Source organism: Vanessa tameamea, chromosome 11, assembly GCF_037043105.1.
Source record: "Vanessa tameamea isolate UH-Manoa-2023 chromosome 11, ilVanTame1 primary haplotype, whole genome shotgun sequence".
Lineage (NCBI taxonomy): Eukaryota > Metazoa > Arthropoda > Insecta > Lepidoptera > Nymphalidae > Vanessa > Vanessa tameamea.
Genome location: NC_087319.1, coordinates 10,563,064 through 10,583,167, shown reverse-complemented (window position 1 = coordinate 10,583,167; position 20,104 = coordinate 10,563,064). Strand labels below are relative to the sequence as shown.

Genomic DNA, 20,104 nt, shown 5'->3' with positions numbered 1-20,104 from the left:
TGTAGAAAAACAAAGTTTATTACCAGTATCGCGTGTGGTCCAAATTCGTCCAATTTTTTGTGAACATACACGCACTGTACCTTAAAATGGTATACGTTTCATTCACCCTCCTTTTATAAAATAAACTAGTAACCCGCCCCGTTTTCGCGACAATATAATGAATTACACCCATTTTTTTATTCACGGCTGTTCAGCAATCTGTATTCATTTTAGTAATATAACCGCTCGTACTGTACTTACTGCATACATTGTATGTGAGCCAGTTTTATTTCTAATGTTTTATTTAAATATCTTGTGATACGATACTAGTAGTACCTAGTTATCCGAATGAAAACGAGAATATGATTTTTTCAGAAGAAACATTGTAAATGACTTTCATTGTAATATAAACCAATAGTATTTATATTATCGTATTTCTCAAAACATATTCAATCATAATAATTGTGACTTATCTTTAAAAGATAGAAAAAAGATACATATGTGGATTTGTGGTTGACAGTTTGGAGGTTTATTAATATTATATATAAAGATTTAGTCTACTTCTGTAATACTTTTTTGAAAGCATTTCCATGGAAACCGTCGATCCGGGCAATTATTTTAGTCAATTCTTAAATAAAATTGCCATACGAGGCCCTCGGAAAGTACACATCATATAAACATATTGTATATGTATTTTACTAACTCTTATAATCTATACTTCTATATTAATATTATAAATGCGAAAGTAACTCTGTCTGTCTGTTGTTATTTCACGGCTAAATCAAAGAACCGAATTTTATGAAATTTGATATGAATCAAGCTTGAACTCCAAGGAACAGAGCCACAACTAGTTATTTGATAAGTGTTTGCGTGAATCCAGTTAAAACCATAAAAGAGAAGGCTGGCCACCTTACATGAGTTGGATAATTCTATTAATGTTTAAATTGTGAAAAAACAGAAACACATTGTATTTATGTCTTACGTTCATAAATAAAAAGACCTCAATAATTTAGTTTATCCAGGGGCTTACAACTTTAAGCTAAGTATTATAAGAAACGATCGCCCTCAAATGAGATTTAAATGTACTACCTCTGTATTACATTTAAAACTTGGATAAAATCCCAAATAATTTAGTAACAAGCAAGCATGTATGCCTGTATCGGCCGTTCTAAAACATCTTATAGACCACGTATGTCATGTTAAATTACTGAAACTGTCCTCTAGATATAATTATACACATCTAATTGCATAATAAATATGTTCGTATATTTTATAACTATCAAAGTCAATCAAGAAATCAATCTTAACATACGCCTTGTCATATATTATACGCGTTTGAAGTGGACGAACGTCAGCAAGGAAGCGTATGATACAACCAAGGAATGACTTGCTACAACTGCCTCTATCAATATAACACAATTTAAAGAAATAAAAACGCTTATTGGGAAATATTATATATAGGCATGTATGATGACAATTAAATTGTTATTCGATTTTGTGCATTCATATGCCAAATAAAAATATATGGGACTACTGGTATACCTGCCTCAACATAATATAATAAAGTTTAAATAATCCTAATCGGTCTAGGCGTTTTCGAGTAATTTGTGAAAAACATTAAAAAATGCGTCAAATATAACAGCGTAAATAGGAAGCGTATACTCCTCTGTTTTTATTTTATATGGACAAACGTTACTGTGATATTAAAAATGTTTGCGTTGGCCGGAAAGCAGCTGAATGGTATTAACACTGTCTTTATATTACATTACATACAATACATACAATTTGATATTATTCTCACTCTACTTCTTAAGATTTGATCGGGGAATTTTTATAATCGTTTTCTCTGGGTAGGGCACGGAAATAGGGAGATGGCACGTTTCGAACAACGTGCCCTCCACTGCCGTCCGATGCCTTAACTGTATTTATATACGTACCTATCTATTAATATATATATAAGAAATCACTAGTATCTGATAGGTCTTATATTATGTATTATATTTGTATCGCTTACGTAATATGTATTACCTCATATTTCTTTGACATCATTAAAATATAAATTCTAAGTATTGTTAGTCATCTTAGTTATACGTACAATTGCATGGAAAATAAACATTAATTATTTACTACATTTAGAGCTGAGTGCAAACCTATAATAATTTGTAAATAACAATTTTGACACTGTATTCGACCAGATTGTAAAATATTGACAACTTAGGGTGGCTTATGATCGAACCTACATAGTCTGTTCCTACAGAATAACTTCACTAAAAGCTTCTATTCACAAGATTATGAATTGAATTATTTGTAAAAACATTTTTGTAATTTAAATGTTAGTACAATACAGAATATTTTTATGCTAGCAAATGCATTCCTATGGTTTAATGAATGAAACCGGTTAATAGAAACAACATACAAGCTGCTGGGCTCTTTCGTGACCAAACAATAAAATTGTATGAGCATGCTAGACCATATTAGTATAAGGCAAAAACAAATATCTAATAACACACTTAAATACAATTAATGTATTTAAAAATATACGTAAATAACCCTAAAAATATTATCGCAGTCTCAAGTGATAAGTGTCTAATCCAAATTATTGAGAATTGAAAAATTACAATGCTATTACTTACTACAGTTTGCATCCTGTCCATAGCATACGGTATCGGTATTTCCTAATAACAAAATTTTATTAGTTAGTCATTTCAAGTCCTTATCATTATCCTGGATTACAGTACAGTTATTATGTTTTTACATAAGTTTTATTTTCGATTTACATGTACTAAGTATATTTCAGAACATTTATCTTATAATTTTTGTGAAATGTTATTCATAACGTTGACATTTTTCACCCGACGTGCCTTGTTTGAGGAGATATATATGTTTTAATCTATCGATAGAAAATTATTTAACCATATAGCTATATTTTAAAATCGTAAAATCTACACTTTAAAAAGCCATCATGAAAGTAAACGGTAATGGAAGGTAAAACTGGTCTGAAAAATAAACGGCGTATCTGAGACAATTTCAAGTAAGTCTTTGGGCGCAAAGTAGAATGACCAATGGCAGCCCGAGGCGTGGTATGCGGCCTTCTTTTCCCAGAATCGTCTGGACGGGCGGGACTCAGCTCCAAGTGAACACAAAAATACCTGAATGTAGATGCATCCTCTTGCTCACGCATAAAATGAAACAAGAAACTTATTTTCAAACATTAAGCTTTTAACATACTGCGGAGTTTCGTTTTGTAAAAGATATTGATTTTTTATTTTCTGTACAGTTGTGTAAAACGTTATCATTAGTGATGTTTATCGCGCGTAGATATATCATTAAATAATAACGTACCTACATTAATTGTCCCATCAGATTAATATCGTTTTGGTAATTTGATTTGTGTAATAGGGATCAGATGTTTTTTTTTGTACCTATTACATCAGTACATCTAATTTTATTGGGGTTCTTTTAAAATTGGAATGTTTTACCGAGACGTCACACAATGTGCTCCGACACAATGCACAGTTTTTTACTATCTAAATCCGTTACATTCCATTTGCTGAAGCTGTGAGTTGGGCACGAAGCTCTCTCGGCGAGATTTCGAAATTCCAAGAAAGGCAAAGCCTTATAAATTATCTCAAAAGCGCCGACGCGGCCCTACAACCAGAATACTTTTTTTACTCCACAGGTAGGCTGGCGCTAAGAAGGCAAAGGAATTTATAGTGCGCCTCAATCGTCTTGAACATCAACAAGCATTTGTATTTATGTCATTTGTTAAAGTTCCTAATATCCGCAATTAATAGTTCTTGTAATAATTAAAAGTTTCAAACATATTAAATAAAAAATAATAAAATATTCAAAGATATACTCGTAAAATATTTTTAAGACGGCGTTTAATGTTTACAACACCTTTAATGCAAGATGCAAGATGCATTTTCACAAAATGTTTCCGTGTTCAAGTATTCTTATGAAATTAAAGTACATTATTGTGTACTTCTAGTAATATATAATTGACTTTAAAATATTAAATTAGTTTATCCCTCTATCTTCTCTGTATAGTGTATTCTAAAAAATGTGCGCTGTGCTCGTGAGCATCACGATTCTTGGAAAATAGGGCTCTTGATACCAGCGAAGACATTCCCGGGCGCAGTCTTGAAGGTCGTCTCACTAATAATAGCGACCATTGTACCTTATGGCGCCCTATTCCCACAGCATTCAACTAATTAACCGTCCAACTATTCAAGTGAAACTTACATTTAAATTACAATTAAGAAAAAGTGCTTTTTGTATAAAAAAATAAAGTAATCTTCAAATGTTACCATACATAAATTCTGCATAAATCTAATCTCTAACAATAAATAAATCTTAACCGAACTGATTTCAAGCGTCTCTATGATTATAAAGCATCTGCTAGACGCTAAATGCCACATAGACAGCTAAACCATGAAACAACGGCTTTAAGAGGACTGCGCAAACCATTCTGGCGCTTGGGCTTAACGGCCTTTGAGTGGTATTCCATTGATGGTGCTACTAGCGGATGGTGTTCTGTGGAATTTGGGCCACGCCGCTGACTCAACGCCGATCTAATCCCTTCCCTCTCGTAGGTATTCTCGATAGACTACACGGATGTAAGCATTTAAAGCATGGGAGCGGTTACCTATAATATTTTCCGCGACGTGTTTTGCTTCGTCATTATTAAAATCAAGTTTTTTCATTAGTACAAGGTCAACTTTGGGAGAAGCTATTGCTTCTGACATTAAATATATTCAATATAGCTTATCGGATTTATCGTCATCGTCACTGTTATGCCTTGCAATAAACAAACATTATATATAATTGCACGTGTACACAAGGTACTTTTTTAAAGTCTGTAGGTATCCTCTTAACAGGCTTTATATACGTAATATAGACTTACATATAAGATTGTTGTGATTGTTTTCTTACGTAAAATATAAGTAGCTAACTCTATTAAATAGGTATGATATTGAGTATTATTACATAAATTGGTTACATATTGCTCCACAAAATTTAGTTCATACGTATTCAAACATAATGACGTAGGAACTTAATCGACGTTTATAAATAAGGAAATAATACAAGAAAAACAAGATCATTCCTAATTAGGTCCCGTCTTTTGTTTATATATCAGTTTATGGTAAAAAGTAATAAAAAAGGCATCCTTGGGAAATAATTACGGCGTAGTTTTTTTCATATGGTGGAGTTAACCTTCTTGTTTAACCACCATGGCAATGATTTTCCCACGGATAAAGGTGTTCAATTGTTACGCTCGCCATAACTCCGTCATAGCTTATAATGTCGCAACAACGATAAAAAAATAATAACCATGATTATTGTAGTGCTAAACTCAAAGTAGAAACGCAATAGCCAAATATCAGCTTAACTAAATATCAAAATACGTATTTATAATGTATTAATTAGTGTGAACGCAATGTGGTAAGAGATTAATAGTAATTAGAATTGAAACAAAAATTATTTTTGCTTTAGTTTGTTGCGCAGTTTCATCGTACCTACCTCTAGAAGTCACGACTCACGACGCCATTGCCATTGGAGGTCGAACGCCTGCCATTGCCAAATTCGTACCGGTGACGTCACCATTACGAATCATTATTGTAAAGTTTAATATCATTACGAGATTAACAACTTTATCGTATTCATTGCTGGATTTTGTAATCATAAATTCACAATATATTAGATATACATTTTAATACAGAAAATATCATAATAGCTCACGAATTTGCTAACATCAGAGATTAAGATTTAAATAAGTATGAGCTAATACAAATTTGGTCACGTTGTGAGCTTGTCGGTCAATGTCTCCTTAAAGACAAAGAACAGTTCGAATTACTCCAATCGTTTTGATTTATTCTTATACGGTAGATAATCTTCACCTTTTTAGTAAACAAAGGCATTACTTATGTTTTGAAATTAAATACAACACAATATATTTAAAATAACATATGTCTATTTAGCTACGAGGTGACACTTTTTCGTATGACTGTAGAATTGTAGATGCGTGCGCGTATACATTAAGCGGCACAAGGATCTCGTTTCACGTCGTTTGCCGCAGAAGTTTCACAATGGACATTGTGTTCTTCGCCTTCAGAGAAGCAAAGAATGCCTTCACACAATATAATGAAACAGACCTTTTGTGTTGCCTTGCCATGTGCGCAGTTTAAGTGAAGAGAAGTTTTCTTTTTTAATTTTATTTCCATGTTTACGCAGATTCTTCAGTCTATGACGGCGGTGGTGTAAGAATATTAGATATAGAAAAACCAGTAAAATTATATCGCAATAAATAAAAATGCCCTATAGCATTCTCGGCGCAATTTCCTTCATCGTAAAACGTCACATAAACTGCAGGTATCAGAGCGGCCACCGACAAAAACAAAAACAATATTATGTAAATTATATTACCACGTTTACTTGCTCTAAATGTATCTCTTAAAGAGAAAACCATTTTTATATATTTCGTTGATGTATTGTCTTGGCCCTATAGATCATGCTCATTGTGCTTTTATTTTTAAAAATATCACGTACCTACGTTTGTTTGTTGCATATTATTTTACCCGGCGATTTTGCAGGCCTCTCTGGGTGGGTAACACCGCCTTATCTACTCTACCGCTAAACACCAGTACTTTGTATTGTCGTGTTCCGGTTTAAAGGGCGAGTGAGCCAATGATATTACAGGCACATGGGATAAAATATATTTGATCCCATGGTCGTCGGCGACGTCACCATCAGACGGCCCATTTACTCGTCGTGTTTTTAATCTCGCAACTCGACAAGTTTATTTTCTACATTAAAGAAGAAGGTATTCTTGATTGAGCCATCTCTTTGTGATTTGTCGTTTATTCGACTGCAGCGACATTGCTTTGTTTGTAATAATATCACAAACAGTAAGGCAGGACACATGGTGGTAACTGATAACTAATTCTAATCTCTAATCATAGTCTTGTTATATATAATGTCATCGTAATTAGGGATTTTGTTTTTTTTTTTTTTGTTTAACATACAATTTTTAAAGATATCTAATAACATAAACTTTCCAATTGACTAGCAATAGGTAGGAATATAGTTTTCGCAAGACTGGTGCCAAGCGGCACCGTGGCGGATAGAAAGCTGCGACCTCACTTTCACCACTAACGTGATACTGATACGATGACTGTCTCGAGCTGTAGCCCTATAAGCTGAGAATACAAGTTACCATTCATAAAATGTCTTTTAAACACTGTAACATTGATATATTGTCTGTTGTGGTCTATAATTTAAATGAAAGACAGTTTGAGTTTATTCATTGTACGCTTCACAGCTTATCTACTACATAAAATTCACTTAAATTAGGTATACCTCTTTCAACTGTAACCTCATTTGACAACTGCAAAAAAGTTTATATTATATTTACACGTATGACTTGCGTCGTCGTTCTATACGGTTGATTTTATGCTTATTTTATTCTTATCAACGTTAGGTAACCAATAGCAACAACAATCCGTTGTTTCCATGGTAGGTACGTTATAAAAAAAAGGTTGAACCGAACTGTGAGTTTAACTAAAACTAGCTGTGCCTGCGACTTCGTGCGCGTTTGAATTTAACAAAAAAAGATATTGTTGTAACCTAGGTTACTCCTTATGACATCAGCTTTCTGCCAGTGAAAGTCTCGTCGAAATCGGTCCTGCTGTTCCAGAGATTTTCACAAACAGACAGACAGACAGACAAAAATAAAAATATGCATTTAGTAAAAAGCGACTATTTTAATATTACAAACAGACGCTCCAATTTTATTGTATGTATGTATATAGATAATTCCGTGCTTTTTAAAAACCTTTTATGACAAACTGACAATTGAAATAATTTAAGATTTCACATAAGAGTATAAGAATAACAAAAGTGCTACTTATACATATAATGAGTTTATTTGTTATTCTTCTTGTTGGTTCTGCTCTGTATAATCAACAGACCGAACCTAACCCACTGTAGATTTACTTTTTATGTAATATTGATTCAGATGTACTGTTCAGAGCCTACTTCGATCAACCTTATTTTATTTTTTTAATAAGCGATACAAATAAACACAAACATAACTATTTTGATATTTAAAGTTTCTTTTTCTAAGAATTTGATATACTCAAAGCATCATTCATTCAACTCGTTGAGGCAATTTGTTCAGTTTCAATTGATTTCCAATAACTGTTTACAATTGAAACGGACGAGGCATGCGGGACCCGCTCGGTTGTTTAATCAACAATCGACCGGGCCGAATTGTGACGCCAATTTAACTCCAAATACATTACTAAGAAAGAAAACTAACCTGAGGTTTAACCACCTCAGCGGGAGATGGAATATTTCGAGTGTCACAAAAATTTAACTCAAATATTGACTAGAACTGTTAGTGTGAAAATAATGAACACATTAAAAACTTGAATAACAATTATTACTAAACGATGTAGTTTCTAGCACAACTCTTCTTACTGATTGTATTTCTGCGTTGAAATATTTGTAGAGATATCAATTACGAATATTCTCGTATGTATTTACTTTATCTTTCTTGCAAGAATTAAGGATACTGATAAGACAAAACATTTAGAAAATTACACTTTGTATAGGCAGGATACACGGCACACTGGAGCGAGACGGTTGCGCTTCGCGGCAATGAATATTCGCGATCCATTAAGTTGCACCGCATCACTGAATAATTTACAAAATACAGTCTATTAACAACAACATAAGGTCTATAATTGGTTAATGTATGTCTGCTGCTAATGCTATTTAATTATTGGTGGGGTATATCATTTCATAGTCGGAAACAATGAACAACTACATTCGGCTCTTAATTCAAATTTGAGCCATTTTACGATGAAGATAAGGTTTATAAACGATTACACGGACAAGTCGATTCGAACGTTCTAGAAAAATGTAGAATGATTCCATGAACCGCTTCCGCCGCTGCTCCTTCCGTCTCGGGTTGCTAGCTGCAGACATTCCTGAGCCGGACACCGGACCCGGCTCAAGAATGCAGACCAGACGAGTGTGGTGATGGCATGATAGCTTAATGCACCCTCAGGCCAACCACGCTCTTACCGGCATTCCTCACAACATATCCAAGGTTGATCTTACCAGTACCGACCTCTATTATTTTAGTAAATACTACATTTTTAAAATAATACATTTTATCTGTTTTTAAATATTGGTATCGTGAGAATGTTTATAGGATGACATTTCGTATCTCTATGAGTTAAGCGTTCCATTCACGGAATGTCGCTCGATAGGTCCACGCACATTTGTGACCCATGTGTTTCATTATCTTCAGAAGGGTCGTTTTCTTGTACGTTTTATTTATTTATTATCTTCAAACTTTCAATAATAATTTTTTGTCCACTATTTAAAATGATCTCGTAATATTTGGTAATTTAATTTTTTACTATATATTATAATATATATATACGTATATATTTCATTCAATATGTATTTTGACTTAACTTTATAAGTCGTTTCAGAACCTAATTTGATGTTTTTTTTTTGTACTTAATCTCATAATTTGTTAACATGTTAACAATTCATTCTATATGCTATTATATTGTGCGAATTGAGTACCGATTTTATTTTCTTATGACATGTTAAGAGCTTAATTTAAGACATAAAAAAAATCTGCGTTCAAAGTTCATACAAGAAACTCGGCAAGACATTATACAGATTTTGTCAATGAGACATTCAAGAGTGATGGGAATATTTTTTCGGGAGCGTAACGGTTTTTGTATTATTTTTTGTCGTATTTGACCGTGTGAAGGAACTTCAATGGCTGCAGTATGTGTTCGAGTCGACCACATTTGTTGACCTTTATCGATGCACATATTTTCCTTTCTCGAACGATAAAAAACTGAGTGCGTAAGGGACGAAGGGGTCCAACTAATAATGGTTTTGTGCAAGCCGTCTTCAATGAACTGTTCCTTTCAGTGTTGTCGTTCTTTAAACACATTGTTCGCTGTTTTCACACGAAGCAGTTTCTTGGAATAATCGTGGGAGGAAATATTATTTTCTCATGCTGTTTTGACGCTTATTAATAAATTATTAAAGAATACACATATTATTTGTGGTATATAAACGTCCAAGACAAGATATTATGTTTTAGATTAACGTTCAGAACAAGTCTTAACGATTTTTAAGCATTCTTTTATCTATATGATAAGTCTATATTTATTATGTGGACATATATTGTTATTTTTAAACTTATTGGCTAGAAAACATCTGTAACAGACAGTTATTTCTAAATTATGCAAATAGCTAGGTTTTCTCACTGTAGTGGAATGCAGGTCTGTCCGTCCTTCAAGCTATTAAGGGACAACCACTCGTTCTAAATTACCATAATGCCCGCACTCGTTAAAAATAAATTACTTAATTGGTTAAAAAACCCATCGGCCTGTCCCTAATATTAAACTCGTTTTGGTAAAAGTTGTTATATATTCAAAAATAACTAATTTTACACCATAGATAATACTAACAATCATCCTATGAGATTACGTGATAACATACGTCGTGTTATATAATAAGCGTAATTATACAAATTTGATAAAACCTCATTTATGAAAATTACTTTTAAATAGATTTACAATCATACAGTTTAGTTTGAAGATTAAAATTTTACAAATTAATAAAAATATATAGATTAATGTTTCGTACGGAACTCTGAAAGCCAGACATTTTAGATACTAAAACGATTTTGTGCCTAAACGACTTACGTTAGCTCGGGTTAGCTATGTTTAAACAGGACCTTATTACAAAATTACACATTCGCAAAAGTATCTCGGCGCTTGACCTTTTTCACATGGCATGTGGCAGCGCTGCCGGCGCGGGTGTCGGTCGCGTTCTCACGGGAACGCGCGGTGAAGGCACCGCATTACGCCCTGCATTGGGTCGCTACAACTTAACTAACAACCACGAATAACTGTGGACGCGATAAACAAAGATACAACACGATATTAATTAACTAATAGCATCTAGTAATCGCATCAATACAGACGTTAACCGGGGTACACTATTATTTTAAAACCCGTCCTTTCCTTAGTGAACACAAAGTCGTAAAACCATTTAATATTGTTTTATTATAAATAATAGTATAGCTAGCAATAATGTATGATTATCACAAAATAATTTTAATTATTCAAATTAAGAGGAATACTTCTTGAAAACATATTAATGTAATTTCTAAGTAAACTCATTCTAATTCGAATGAACTTCAAAAATATAAAACAAAGAAGAATGATTAGTTCTTTACGAATAAATAATATTTTCCAAATTCAAATAAACAAATCATATGTTTTTTTAAATTCTAATAACATCAAAGGCTCACGCATACGAAGACAGGACCTACTAATTTAGCTAAATATATTTTTAAATAATATTGACTAAAAACGGAAATACCGTGTCCATAACTATTTTCTAGTCTTAAACCTTTACTAGTTCCACGACTTCATTGCAAGGCGGCTGAATCTCGTTTCCAATCAACAATGGAATGCATCTTGCAATGCATTGCACTTTTTGGTCGCTTAGAGTCGTTCAATTCCTATCCGATCAAATCCAGTTTTTGTCCCGTTCCCGTAGTTATTCCGTTCGGTAACAAGGTCCTTTCATTACCTTGACAGTTACGGAAAGACAGTGCCCTGTGCCGTGTTAGAATATGCATATTTCATCAAGTATAATTTTTTTTTCAAAAATGTACATAAATAATGTAACATTTTTTGTCTTGTAATTGTGTATTCTGAAAAGTTTATTTACATTAATTTAATTACCAACCAAAGAGTTTTTAATAAACGACTTTCAATTCAAAGTCATAAAATTTAGACTACTCATAAATTCTACGTTTAAATAAAGTAAATTAAAAACGTAAAAAAATTGTGGTTTCCTTAAAGTTTTAAGACGCTGAGCAACAGCAGTTACCTAATAACAGGAAATCGTACAGTTTACACTAATCTAACGCTAGACTTCTTTCAAGAAAATGAAGTTTAAAATTACTTGAACGATAGAAATTGCTGTGTATTTAATAATAAAAAGGAAATTACGCGACAAGCATTACAACATTATTTTTATTTAATAAAATATATTACATAAAAACAAGTTATTACTGCTTATAAAAAATAATAGAATGATAGATACTAGTAATAGTTATGATGTGTGTAGTATCTATAGTGCGTAATATAAACTATGATTCAAGTATTTCATTTTAAACAGCACACACATAATATCATGGACCGTTAATTTGTAATGTGATGTCAATACCAGTGAGTACCGAATGTGATCGAGTATCGATTTTGGCAAATCTGCTTCGGCTTGCTATCGCGTCCGGTTATGATATTTAGGGAATGGAAAGTGTACTGAATGTGCACTATAATAACTCTTGTATTTACATTTAATTTAATAAAAAAATCAAAACGCTTTAATTTAACATTAATAAGATTTACACAATGACTCCAAAGTAATCTAAAATCAATATTTAAATATTAAATATAATTTATTTAAGTACGCTCTTACGTAAATTTTAACCGGTGCCAATATCTGATATTAAAACCAGCAAGAAAATAAATAGTGCCCAAATTTATATTACATTAATAACTTGCAAATATTTATATATTCTCAAAAACATACTTAATGTTGTTTAATTTATATTGATAACATTATACTTTAAGATAAACACCTACAATAAGATCCTGAGTTTTAAGAATGTCACAAAACAAACGCATTACACGCGTGAAGGTTGCAGTTGACTCGTGCATTAGAACAACACCAAGTGACTCATAGCCACCTACGTTTGAATCTGAACATAACGTATCATAAATTTACCCTAATCAAAGTCAAGTCAAAGTTAAAATGCTTATTATACTTATATAGAAGCATTATACTTTGATTTTTAAATTCAACTACCGATCAGGAAAGAAAATCGTTCGATGACGTTCGACTTGAGAAGTATGAAAGAAATTCAGAGGAACTGAATTTGATGAAATTTGATATGAAACAAGCTTGATCAATTGAAGTCGTGGTTGAAAACAATTTTAATATAATTCCACATCATCAAAGTGCTAGTAATTGAAAGGAGACATTTAGTGACATTTTTATTTGATTAAATTTACCTCTTTATAATATTTTATGGCTTGGGCAATAAATCGATTAGCCCTTTTCTGCATGAAAAGATCGTTGATCGAGAGATGCTAATGCAGCCGGCATTACCCCAAAGTAGATAGCCATAGAACTGTATACTGTTAATCTAAAAAATACATCAAGCGTGCCGTATGCGAATCACGTTTTACCTTGAAATTTCTCAGATATTTGAGTAACTGACTTACTCTTAAATTGACACCATATTTTCACATAAAATTATATTACACAGTTCACAGCAGTGCATTCGACAAGGTCTATCATAAAATCATATTAATCAGATTATTGTCGATCGATGCGCATTGTCAATTTTTAAAGTATCAACCTTAAAAAACAGACAAAAAGGTGAGAAAACTCTAGTTTCATATTATGTAGTTACATCTAGTGTACCTTAAGATCAACTTCGTTTTTTATCAAAGTTTGATGATTTGTATGAGTTATTATTTAGTGATCATATTAAATGATATAGAGAAGTTATAACTGGGTCAATAAAATTCTATTCAATATTAGTAAATGGTACCTGCTGTATGACCTAACCCCAAAATTCACGGTTATTCGAATTTTGTAGGTTTATTTTCTTTTTGAAGAAATCAATGTATTTAAATTTATATAATGTATTCTAATTTATTTCGGCTTTGTGTGCAGTTTGGGTAGGTATCCATTATCAGATATTCTACCGCCAAACAGCTATACCTAGTATTGTTGTGTTCCGGTTTGAAGGATGAGTGAGCCAGTGTAATTAAAGGCACAATGGACATAAAATATTTTCAAGTTTTTATAAAACGCCTAATACATGCGATGGTTAATATTTCTAATACTCATAATGTTGTACCTATGGACGGCATGGGTCAATTAACATCAAGGGACCTATTTACCCAATCGACGAACTATATTAAAAAAAAACCAGACAAAACACCAGAAAATAAATTCCGCAATATTTAAAACCATTCGAGTCCTACTTACAGTGACCCCAAAATATTTTTTAGAACGAACATTATTTTACCAACAGCAGCATAAGCAGCCTTATAAATTAAAAATAGCATTTCAAAATCTTGCAATATATATGTATGTCCCGCAGCTTTTTCCACTTCGCATATCCATTCGTATTTATATAATCCTGCACGTAATTCACAGCATCAAACAAGCAAGCGACAATCAGTGCCCGTGCAGTACGTATTACAGGCAAAACACTGACGATGAACTCCTTGGGACAGCGAAGACACATCTCTGACCTTTGATACTGTACATGAGCTAATGCCTGGCAACATTCATTTCGTTCTCTGAAATTAATTAAACCGTGGATATATGTGAAATGGCTTCATTGATTTATTTTTTATCAGTAATCAAAACCCAAAAAATTAAAAATAGATTTTTGTTAACAATATTAAAAACAAATAATAGATATAATAAATATGCAAAGTTTTGTGTAATTTTTTTCTCAGATATGTATGTATGTTGTATCTTAATTTTTATTTATTTATATTGGAATTTTTGTGTAACACAATTTTAACGGAACTTTCAGCATATTTTGGCTTTTTGGATAACTTTTTTAATTTTTTTTTTTATGTAATCGATATGCATAAATCGCGATGCAACCCTTCTGTCGCCTAATACATAAGTGCAACACCAGACGTGCTGATCTTTGACACTTTTCCCCGTAATTACAGAACACTAGGGGTGTGCGGCTTCCGCAAGGCATATTTATCAGTTGATTTATCAGCCCAATCGAGCAAATATCAACCTGTTAAATATTATTGCTACAAGAGACCACCCACCACTGAAATTTCATGTGCTTAATTTGTGTTTATAATTCATCTCGTGCTCGGCGGTGAAGGAAAACATCGTGAGGAACCCTACATGTATCTAATTTCAATGAAATTCTGCCACATCTGTATTACACCAAACCGCATTGGAGCAGCGTGGTGGAATATGCTCCAAACCTTCTCCTCAAAGGGAGAGACCTTAGCCCAGCAGTGGAAAATTAACAGGCTGTTAATGTTACCTGCAGTTTTTCACTTTTATTATTTGAAAATCTATGTACATATTCGATTTAAATAGTGGCCGGACATTATTCGAATAATTACTAAATAGGCATTGTACAAAAAATTACCATTTATGTTAACTTGAGACAGTTATAATACAATTTTCGAGGACGATATTGTTTATCTTCTTAATTTAACTTAAATCATATAAACGATGCCTTTGGGTAAAGTTAGGTAACACTGTTATGCAAAAAGATTATTTTTAATTAGTGACGTCATAATGTTCATAATGGATAGCATATTATATGAATCCTGTCATCACTAATGTACGCTTATGTAATGTCATTTATCGATTGACTAAAATAGTGATACTACTATATAGGGTACCTATACCTATTTAAACTGAATCAGCTTGAAACAATAATGTAATTGTGTATATAGTAAATGAATCTAAAATAACAAAACTCTAAATGTGGCTAACAGGTCATTAGCCTAGAACTTCACCGCTATGGTACATAATTGTTCTAATTTTTGTGCATATTCAGAATACATATGATTCATCCAAAATAGCTTAAAAGGTATCAAGAGATGACCAATATACAAACACTCTCGTAAGAGTTACTTGGATTTATAGTAGGTTCAATGTACTTTATCCGTAACATGTTTCTCCGAATTGGTCACGCTAAAATATCTTATTATTGTGATCACTTCGTGATATTTCTAAGCTCAGAAACATTAATTATATTATTTTATAGAACACGAATATTTATGTACGGCGATGTCAACAAATATAGGCATTTTTCAGTTTATTTTAGTGAATGATTTATATTAATGTTAATTTAAGCTAATTTTCTGTTTCGTAGACAATTGAAATCGTTTAGAGAATTGATCTAATCGGTTTCAAATTGGCCTATATTTCCTCCCACACAATTCCGATTCGGGAATTGCATCAGGGCGCGGCTGGAGGTTATTTTTGGTCGCGTGACTGCGTAAAGACATGACGAGGCGCCATGAGATCACCGATTCTCATTATTGGCCAAATGGGGATATGTTCGGTCATGACAAAAAAGCAATCGTCGCGCATGTGCAATTGTCCCGACGTCTTGGGTTCCATATTTATTACTTTTATGGATCTTAACGAGTCGTTTTAAGCGCTTCGTTGATTCGTCTGATGTTGTTATTTACCAGATTTTTTTTTTCTATTTAAAAATAGACGTTGTCTTACCACGATGATTTGACATTAAACATAATATTTAGTTATACTAAAAAAAAAAATTATAATTTAGTTTTAATGTGTTGTTTCGTTTTAACAAACTCTCTTCATTTTGTTACTAACTAAACACTTCATGTATCTTCATATTTTATTTTATTTATAAAAACGCGACCAATTCGTTTTATTATTAATGTTAACAACATTATATACATCTATTGTGACGCCAAATTAAAATAATACGATAATCTTAATTATGCTGATACTGACAAACAACTACCGATTTAAAATTATAATAAAATACTGATAAGATTTTATCTATTTATAGCAAACTTTGGTACCGACCACAAAATAAGTTGATTAAACGATCATAAATTCCTTTGATATACTTTTAATTGAAAACACATGCAAAAAGAACAAACGTACAATAAAATCATTCGACTTATTAATTACAAAATAGATATGTATCTTTTTTTAAACTTCTATTATAACTGCTTTCTTTTTAATAACATTAACCAAAATATCATTTCGTTAACAATTTTAAAAGTTGAACGACTTACTTTTTCCTTAGAAATAAAATATATCAATCAATATTTTTTTATACATCTACTTTCGAACGTCCGTGGCAGCTATCCCTACTTTAGAGCTCCCTTCCAAGCGAAGCTGTCCTACCGTCAGTATGTACCTACTCTATACGAACATACAAATTATGTGTACACAATCTGTAACACTTCTCGTTTTTGTATAGCTAAGAGTAAAAATATTTATTTGTTTCAGATTTGAGCAAGTTTATGCATTAGCCAAAAACATGCCAGGCGAAGGTAATCTCGGTGATGTAAAATTTATTTTAAGAAATGGAGTCAAAATGCCCGCTGTTGGATGTAAGTCCACTTGAAAAGTATATTATTTTTTTATATTACATGTATGAATAAGTACAATAAACTGTCTTTGGTCAGCTTATTTGTAGTTTATTCTATGGAAATTCTTACATTTTTCGAAACAAATTGTTAGTGGCCATTTGACATTTCAGTTAAATCTGGAGAGACAAACAATTTTATTAATAGAGTGTACACAAAATATTTTTATTACAGTTTTATTAAAGTAAATTAATGTTGAAATAAATAGTTCCTTTAGACGAAATCAAATGTTAATAAAAGCTTTAAATTTTCAGTAGGAACATATCGTATCCGTAACAGTGAAGTTCTATATAGGACAGTAGATTATGCTCTGGAGGCTGGATATCGTTTATTTGGTAAGATGCCATTAATTTTGTTATTTATTATAATATATACACGTTACGTTAAACGCTTAAACAAATGTTGTTTCGTAGATACTGCAGCAGTTTATCAAAATGAACTATTCTTGGGATATGCTCTGCGCAAGCTGTTGCCGAAACACGGTCTAACACGTGAAGATGTATTTATTACAACTAAATTAGGCAAGTGTTTATTTACATTTTGTTATCAAATAGAACCGTATTTACTTTTACGTAATTTAATATGTAACGTTACAATATTTAATAACTAAACTGTTTCTTACAGCGCCAGCTGATCTAGGAGGTCACCTTGCTGCAGATGCATTTAGAAAGTCCTCAGATAATATAGGCTTGGACTATATAGATTTGTATCTGATCCACTTCCCAGGTGCAGCAAATATAAATGCACAAAATCCGAAAAATGCGGAATTACGCGTTGAAACTTGGAAAGAATTCATCAAACTTTACGACCAAGGTAAAGCAAAAGCCATCGGTGTGTCAAATTTCACAATAAGACATTTAACGGAACTGATTGAAGCTACCGACGTAGTACCTATGGTGAACCAGGTAGGTGACGTTTTTACTACTATATATTATTGATCCCGTTGAAGAACCGTTACATGTTTGTCATTTTGTCCATCTTGTTTCTTAGATTGAGTGGCACCCACACTATCACCAAGACGACATGCTACAATTTTGCGAAAGTCATAACATACGAATACAAGCGTATTGCTCCTTCGGTGGACTAGCTGTAAGCAATAATACTCTAATGGAAGAGAGTATTGTGAGAGAAATATATGGCAGATACAAAGCGACTCCAGCGCAAGTGTTGCTGGCATGGTCGTTACAACGAGGAGTAGCTGTTATCCCCAAATCCTTGACGCCACATCGAATCAAATCCAATATTCAAATTAATTTTAGATTATCTCAAGAAGATCTGTTGCGACTTGACTCTTTAGGCAAAGCTAACATGAAATACGCATGGGATCCTCATTGTATTGCATGAAACAGGTTTTCTTCAGACTAATTTCGAGTATCTGATCTTGCTTGATTGCTTGATCAGTGTTGAAATTACGTTTGAAAATATTGAATACTGAATTTCGTGGATTTCGTAAAGTAAATGGTCTCTGTCCTTTCCTATGCTACGATCTTCGATGTACTTATTTGTAAATTATTATAATTAAGTATGATATGTTTCATACAATACGGTAATAATTGAATCATTGTCTTCATATCGGGTATGGCTATAAAGTGACAATTTATGTCCAATTATCTTCATCTATCGTATGATCTAACAATATATATGTATAAAGCTTGTATAAAGAACAAAATACCTTATACATGTTATGTAATTAGAGTTAAGTATTAGAAGAAGCAAAACCCAGGACTCAAGTGATGTTATTCTTTAAATACGAACAATAAAAAGTACTAGGCAGTAAAATATATTTTAGAGATGTGGGCTTCTTGAAATGCGGTCGAATTGTGGTCGAATGCATTATTTTATCGGCAATGGTGTTTCTATGTAACCCCTATAAGATAATAATGGTATGTAATTTACGAACATTAATGTAGTCCTCTCATTATTGAACTTTGGCTTAGTCGAGTCGCTATTCCATGTGGAAATATAATAAGTTTTGGAGACGAGGGTGTGTAAATTTTATCGTCAGAACGAGTGGAGTATAGATAATTGATTACAGATGTATAAAGTACAGATTATATTATCTTAAGGCTACCCCACTATTTGCTTTTACGTGATTATTTCTAGTTACAATGAGCGGTAGTGCAAGGGCCGGATTTAGAAGTCTTAGAGATCCTGGAGCAAGTGAGGGCTTCAAAATAGATTTCCAAATAAATTGATCCTATTTCTATAAAGTGTTTGAATAATTAAAAAAAATTAAATTATTTTAAGGATTGTATGTAAATATCTAACACAAGAATTATACTTGCTATTTACTGTGTCTAGATATCTATTATATACACTAAATTAAATGTGTTTAATTTACATAGGAGCTCCGTGATTATAGGTCCGGGTACCCAATCTCTAAATCCGACTCTGGGTAGTGCTATTCTGTAAAAAAAACATTTGTGACTTGCTCAGTTACGCTTTTCAAGTCTATTCTTATATAATTGCTATACTGGGTTTTTTTTATGTAAATAGATCATTGTGTCCGATGAACCGAATATATACAAATATCAATTAGAGTTTAACATCGAATTTTGTGGTTTGATGTTAAATAAAGATTATGAAAAAGATGCTAAAAGCAAGATATTTTTGAAGAAACCATGAAGCTAGAAGTTGATGACCTTAGAAACAAGGGTAAAAGAATTCAAAACAACTGGTAACGTTTTAAGCGTGTTGTTGTTGACATTGTGCAACGCTCAGCATATCCTTGTAAAAACGCCTTTAAACGCTACGGTTATACACATTCTAAAAGGAAACTGGCATTTATTTTCAAATGATTAATTTATAATAAATGTTAAGGATATTAATAATATTACAATAAATCTTCTTGGTGTATTAAA

General features: G+C 32.4%; 2 protein-coding genes across 3 annotated transcripts in view; one reads left to right on the top strand and one right to left on the bottom strand.

The window, feature by feature from the left end:
- LOC113396173 (protein PF3D7_1417600-like) overlaps window positions 1-20,104 on the bottom strand; it is a 580,968-nt gene that overhangs the window by 34,381 nt on the left and 526,483 nt on the right. The gene's annotated exons all lie outside the window — the stretch shown is intronic.
- LOC113396186 (uncharacterized oxidoreductase YtbE-like) overlaps window positions 1-20,104 on the top strand; it is a 22,418-nt gene extending 2,314 nt beyond the window's left edge. For both annotated transcript variants that reach the window (XM_026634020.2, XM_064216198.1), the window contains exons 2-6: window positions 17,104-17,207; window positions 17,498-17,578; window positions 17,657-17,764; window positions 17,868-18,148; window positions 18,234-20,104. In XM_026634020.2, coding sequence (XP_026489805.1) covers window positions 17,135-17,207; window positions 17,498-17,578; window positions 17,657-17,764; window positions 17,868-18,148; window positions 18,234-18,587 — 897 coding nt within the window. In that variant the 5' untranslated portion in view covers window positions 17,104-17,134 and the 3' untranslated portion in view covers window positions 18,588-20,104. The remainder of the gene's footprint in view (window positions 1-17,103; window positions 17,208-17,497; window positions 17,579-17,656; window positions 17,765-17,867; window positions 18,149-18,233) is intronic.